This window comes from Montipora capricornis, unplaced genomic scaffold (assembly GCF_036669925.1).
Source record: "Montipora capricornis isolate CH-2021 unplaced genomic scaffold, ASM3666992v2 scaffold_349, whole genome shotgun sequence".
Taxonomy (NCBI): domain Eukaryota; kingdom Metazoa; phylum Cnidaria; class Anthozoa; order Scleractinia; family Acroporidae; genus Montipora; species Montipora capricornis.
In genome coordinates this window covers 7,501-13,439 of record NW_027180084.1, presented here as the reverse complement: position 1 = coordinate 13,439, position 5,939 = coordinate 7,501, and the positions used below count along the sequence as shown (strand labels likewise).

Genomic DNA, 5,939 nt, shown 5'->3' with positions numbered 1-5,939 from the left:
GCCTCTAAATAACACGTTTTATGAAAACTGCTATTTTGCAGTGTTTGCAGCAGTTTTCCAGTAAAAACAGCAAAAACGTTTATCATGACCAATTTTTAAAAAAGTTAAAATTACAGTGCCAGTGCAAAATTGTGCAAAACGTTCGTTTTAGCCTCTAAATAACACGTTTTATGAAAACTGCTATTTTGCAGTGTTTGCAGCAGTTTTCCAGTAAAAACAGCAAAAACGTTTATCATGACCAATTTTTAAAAAATTTAAAATTACAGTGCCAGTGCAAAATTGTGCAAAACGTTCGTTTTAGCCTCTAAATAACACGTTTTATGAAAACTGCTATTTTGCAGTGTTTGCAGCAGTTTTCCAGTAAAAACAGCAAAAACGTTTATCATGACCAATTTTTAAAAAAGTTAAAATTACAGTGCCAGTGCAAAATTGTGCAAAACGTTCGTTTTAGCCTCTAAATAACACGTTTTATGAAAACTGCTATTTTGCAGTGTTTGCAGCAGTTTTCCAGTAAAACAGCAAAAACGTTTATCATGACCAATTTTTAAAAAAGTTAAAATTACAGTGCCAGTGCAAAATTGTGCAAAACGTTCGTTTTAGCCTCTAAATAACACGTTTTATGAAAACTGCTATTTTGCAGTGTTTGCAGCAGTTTTCCAGTAAAAACAGCAAAAACGTTTATTATGACCAAGTTTTCAAAAAGTTAAACACGTGACTGCCCTATATAAATGAGCTTCCCTGGGAAGCAAATGACTTATTTGTCAATCTACTTTGATGAGCTCGGGTTGACGTGTCTTGAAAATCCAATATGGCGGACGAGGGGAAGCGGAAAATGACCGAAATCGAAGGAAAAACACACCACACACGTCCTTTTTGGTACAAAATCTAACTCAACTTTATAAAGTACGATGTAAAATCCTCTTATGTAGATTAGGATTCTACTCGATGAATCTTGCATTGAAGAATTGCGTGGATGGCTGACCGTGAACTCTGGAGAGGTCATGACGGTGGAAAACCTCGCCAGAAGAGGAATTCTGTACCAGGTAAAATGACTCCATTTCCCACTAAATACCGTATTTTTTAGCAAATGTTTTGTCTCACTAGCCCAAAGCCGACAGACCGTGAATCATGAATAACTTATGTATGATGACAACTTTTTGTGTGTAAACGTACACGGCAAGCAGATCTAGCTAAATCAAATTTTTCTCCTCGGTTTGTCATCCTTGTTTGTACGCATCATATTATAATGATCATAACGTTGTGCTGTATACATCGATTTATTTCTGTTTGTGGTCATTGTGTGGACCTAACTATGTCATACAGCAGTTTGTGATACGACGCTTCGAGTGCACCTCTTTATAATTCACTTGCTTTCTTTTGAGCTTTGATTGCTTGTTTGTTTAAGATCCCCGGGAAAACCACTCTGACGATGAGGAGCCAGTGATTGTTTACGATTTACAGCGCGTGGTCGTTTAATCAGAAGGATTGCACCAAGAGGATATTGAAGAATTTTGTCCTTTTTGTCGCAACGCCCTTTGTATCGTTTTCGTGAAAGCTCCGGAAAGCTACAAGGACAATGACATCTCATTCTTGCAAATCACAGCAAAAGGAGGGGAGACTACAAAACATTCTAATTGATTCTAAAGAGTCGTGGATTGTTGAGGGATGCAGTGTATCTACAAAGAACGGAGGCATTAGGTTGTGATAACTTCTGATGTCAAAGAGGTAATGCAAATTTTTGTTGTTGAGGATGTCAGCAAGAGATGGCCTAACCCTGACGGAGTGCCGTATTGTGGTCAACGGAGACTACGAAAAACGAACGACCTTAGTCATTGAGTTTCGTTATTTTGTAAGAAATAACCACTCGCCATAAACGTGCAATACTTGTTTTTAAATTTTATTTGTTTTCGAATGGTGTAGCACAACAATAGTCATATTAGAGAAAAACAATCAAATTAAAGTCTTCTTCTGTAACCTAACCTGCAGAGTTGTGAGTTGCCTGAAATTGAAAAGTGCATGAAGTATTATTATACGAATAAAAACGCCATGTAACTGCTGTGTCTATTAGCAATGGCAAACAACATAAATGAAAGATAGTGAAGATATCATTGACATCACCTACTGTCATAATGTGCCCACCACAGTCACATTGGCTGTTGAAACAAAGTTTCTTTTCTTCCTGTGGTGGCACATTTGAAGAACAAAAGCAATGTTTGTAAACAGATATCACCCCTATAGCCTAATGGCACAATTGCAGGAGCAGGTGCAGCCAGGATGAGTTAAACCCAGCATTACATGAGAAGAGCAATCCTGGTTGGGATAAATAATTATTATTGGAAATAATAATTATTATTATTTCCATATTATGTCATATAATAATAATAACAAGAATAAAATTATTATTATTATAACAACAATGCAGCAACAACAAATGGAGAGGTTTTTTTTTCCTTTTGGTCAAATTAGCATTATTATAATGTTATTACTATTTGGTTTGTTTTATTCTGTATATTTTATTGAAGCAAACAACCTCGCCATTTGGTAGAGGTCATAAGCATTTCATATGCCTATAACAAAATGGTATCTACCTTTGCTGCTCGCTTAGCTCCTGACTTCACTTCGTGAAATGGTTATTGTTGGACACTGTCCTCGGCACGTACTGATACCTAAACAACTAAAAGAGATAGTCATTGCACGAAAACCCTGCACACCTTCACTGCTCTGATTTGATTGTGGTAGTCAAGCATAACCTACATATTCTCATGTGTATTTTGTGGTGTAATAGGAATTCCTTGGTTCAATTTTTTTTGTCCCTTTTTTTAGTTTGGGTATTATGAATAAGGGTTTATAAACAAAGGTTTAGGATAGGTGATAATTTTGGGCATTGCTTAATGAAATAAAGTTACATGAAAGTGAAACAAATTCAATAACATAACTGTCAATGAGCCATAAGCAGCATGAATGATGAGAGCACTAATGAGAAGGCTAAAGACTTTCATAACTGTGGTGGCTCCTATAAGAGCCGTTTTTGGTTGTCCTTTTTTCGAACGAAGTCATCAGGCACTATGAAAATGACTTTTATAACTGTGGTGGCTCCTATAGGAGCCGTTTTTGGTCATCCTTTTGGCAATAATGTCGCCACTCAAAGAGGAAGAGGAGCAGCTGAGATTTTATTTCTTTCAAACAAAGAAGTCCATACAGCTTCCCTGAACAGAAAGGTCTTTGGCCTTAATATTCTTGTTGGGGCCATTCGTCCAGGATGCCTTGAGTGCTGATAGTACTGGACTGAGTACACATCTCGGCCAACATTCTCATTCTGAAAAAAAAAAAAACAACATTATACTTATTTTCTCGTGATTTTGCAATATACAATTAGTAGGTAATGTCCTGTTGTTACGAAATTTCAACACGAAGACGCATTATAAAAGAGTTAAGTCACCCACCAGTCAGAAAAACAGAACTTGCAAGAGACCTTTTTATGGCTTTCTTAGTAAATAAGGATCTTGAATGAGAAAGACAAACAACCTTGCAGAAAAGATATCAGACTAATGAGCCATTAAAATTAGTAACAATGACAATACTGAACTACTATGATGTTGATTACTACTACTACTACTACTACTACTACTACTACTACTACTACTACTGCCACTGATAGTCTAAAAGTTATTTTGTTCGTAACATAATTCAAGAAGTAAGATTACTAGCATAGGTTGAACATACCCAATCCAATACAGCAAGAGACACCCTCATCATATAGGTTTGATCACCGAAGTGGATTCTTTTAGGTGCATATATCAGAATAACGACATGGAAGGACTCTATGTAGAATGTGTCTCTGCACTATTAAACAAAGTGAGAAAGCTAACCAGCAACAGAAAATACCAAGAATAAACAAAACAATATTAAAAATAAAATAGCAATAATAACAACAATATTATGATTTGTAATGGTGATAGGATTAAGTGGAGTGCATATTCAGGGCAGAATTGGGTTAGTAATTGCCACAAAATATGGGAAGATTAATTAGTGTGAAAAAGCTTTTTTGTAGCTCAATCTCCTCATGATTCAAGTTCAACTGATGCAAGCTGGATTACGTGTACAACTGTCCTTGTGCAAGCTGTCCAGTTGCAAAGTGTCCAAGTCATGGTGAAAACCAATCACATTTGAGACTTTTGTTCAATTTACAGTTAGAGTTATCAAACAATCAAACTTTTCCTTGTCATTGACAATGTCCTCAAATATTGATGTTGCAATTACTATAAAGTAAACTCACCAAGAGGTAATCAGCTGGGTTCTTATAGATGGTTGTTTTCATTATGGCTGTTCTGTAAGCTTGTGCAGCTTCCAGGTTTGTTATTTGCTTCTTGGAGCAGACATATCCTTCGTGTTTGCACCGCGAATCTTGGTTGCAAAGGTCGTGCTTTCCCTGTGGTCAACAAGAATAATGGAAAATTTGTAGAAAAAATGTACACAAAATAATTCAGTACGTTTCCAGGCAACACTGGGAAAAAACCTAACACGTGAAACAGAAGCAAGAGTAAGAGTCACTATTGTAGTGATTTGATTGGAAGTGCCTTTTGCACAAAACATTTCTCCGGATGTACATACCGTATATGTACTGTTAACCAGAAAAGGAATAATTATTGTGATAAACACCACAAGTAATGGCATGTGAAGTCTACCTGGTAATGATCCACAATATTTAACAAATATTGCTGAAATCCAGCTTCTGTACCATTGTTGTTTCGCATGGCCCAATAGAAGTGTGTTTTTGTGGCCTTGGCTGAGACAATAAAAAACAATTATAAATTATTCCATTATAAATTATTCCATTAATAATAATTATTATTATACTATTATTTTTTTGTCTTTTTGGTTACATGTTAATCATGCTTACCTTTGTCAGCTAGCTCTGTAAACCATTTGGTACCTTCATCTCGCCGAGCACCACTACATATTTTCTTCATATCCCGTGCCACTCCCTTTGTACCTATCATGTATCATGTATCATGTCACGTAACACAATTGAGGCTGAGCATTGCAGTTTATGACCATAACATAGTAGCAGGTACATAGCATGCAATGTAGTTATAGTTGCAGCTGAATAATGTCAATGTTGTTAATGGTCATTGTCTTTGTTATGTAATTTTCTTGGAACTGTATCGTGAGTGCATTGAATGATGTCTTACAAAGGCACAATCGTTATGTTTACCATGCCATGTATCAAATGAGTTTTTGATGCCCTTTCCTCGGAACCATGTCTTTAGAGCCATGACACAGTCATGAGCAACTTCTGTGACATTGTAACCTACATGCAACAAATGGGGAAAAGAAAAACTTCCAAGTTTTATATAGAGACGTGGATAGACAATAGATCAATTAAAAACAAGAAGAGAACGAAATGAAATGTTATTTAAATAAACCTTGGTCCTCTGTGAGGGTGGTTATAAGTTCTTTAGTCATGGGCACTTCCCTGCTTGGAGCACTTCTCTCGTTTACACGACTCCAGTTACAAACAGCTATTATTCTTTTGTTACTATGGGCAATAGACAAATTATAAATTAATAAAAGGGCACATTGTTTTGATAAACAAGGCAAATATCCCTTAGTTCTGACCTCATAGAAATGGCTGATACAGTGGAATGCATAGCAGCTCTACTGGAGTCGTGTCTTGCATCTGTTATAATGCACTGGGGAAAAGACAGATTCATGTGAATTGCATGTCAAGATCCTTGTGTTCAGTGCCATATCTGAGAACAAATTATTACATACATCACCATTTGCCATATAATGTGGTGTTCCCTGAACTTCATTTCTTGCTTCTTGCATAGATTTCAGGGCTTGCTCTTGAACAATGGCCATGTAACCAAACCCATCGTTTTGGTATACTAGGCATAAATAAAATACATTACTTTTTCATTAAATTGTTCTTTTTT

The 5,939-nt window shown here is 36.1% G+C and overlaps 1 protein-coding gene across 5 annotated transcripts in view; it reads right to left on the bottom strand.

The window, feature by feature from the left end:
- Positions 1-1,886: 1,886 nt before the first annotated feature.
- The window catches only part of LOC138035263 (uncharacterized), a 5,328-nt gene continuing 1,275 nt past the window's right edge, over positions 1,887-5,939 (bottom strand). The window contains exons 3-12 of one of the 5 annotated variants that reach the window (XR_011129478.1): positions 5,776-5,891; positions 5,620-5,693; positions 5,427-5,539; positions 5,216-5,311; positions 4,901-4,993; positions 4,686-4,786; positions 4,277-4,429; positions 3,724-3,843; positions 2,589-3,316; positions 1,887-1,999 (exon numbers count right to left, since the gene is read on the bottom strand). Coding sequence is in view for 4 of the 5 variants with exons in the window: in XM_068882067.1 (XP_068738168.1) it covers positions 3,143-3,316; positions 3,724-3,843; positions 4,277-4,429; positions 4,686-4,786; positions 4,901-4,993; positions 5,216-5,311; positions 5,427-5,539; positions 5,620-5,693; positions 5,776-5,891 (1,040 nt within the window). In the remaining variant the exon portion in view is untranslated. Of the gene's footprint in view, positions 2,000-2,150; positions 3,503-3,723; positions 3,844-4,276; positions 4,430-4,685; positions 4,787-4,900; positions 4,994-5,215; positions 5,312-5,426; positions 5,540-5,619; positions 5,694-5,775; positions 5,892-5,939 lie in introns of those variants that run through there. The other 4 variants (XM_068882070.1, XM_068882067.1, XM_068882071.1 and 1 more) reach the window with 4 other exon arrangements.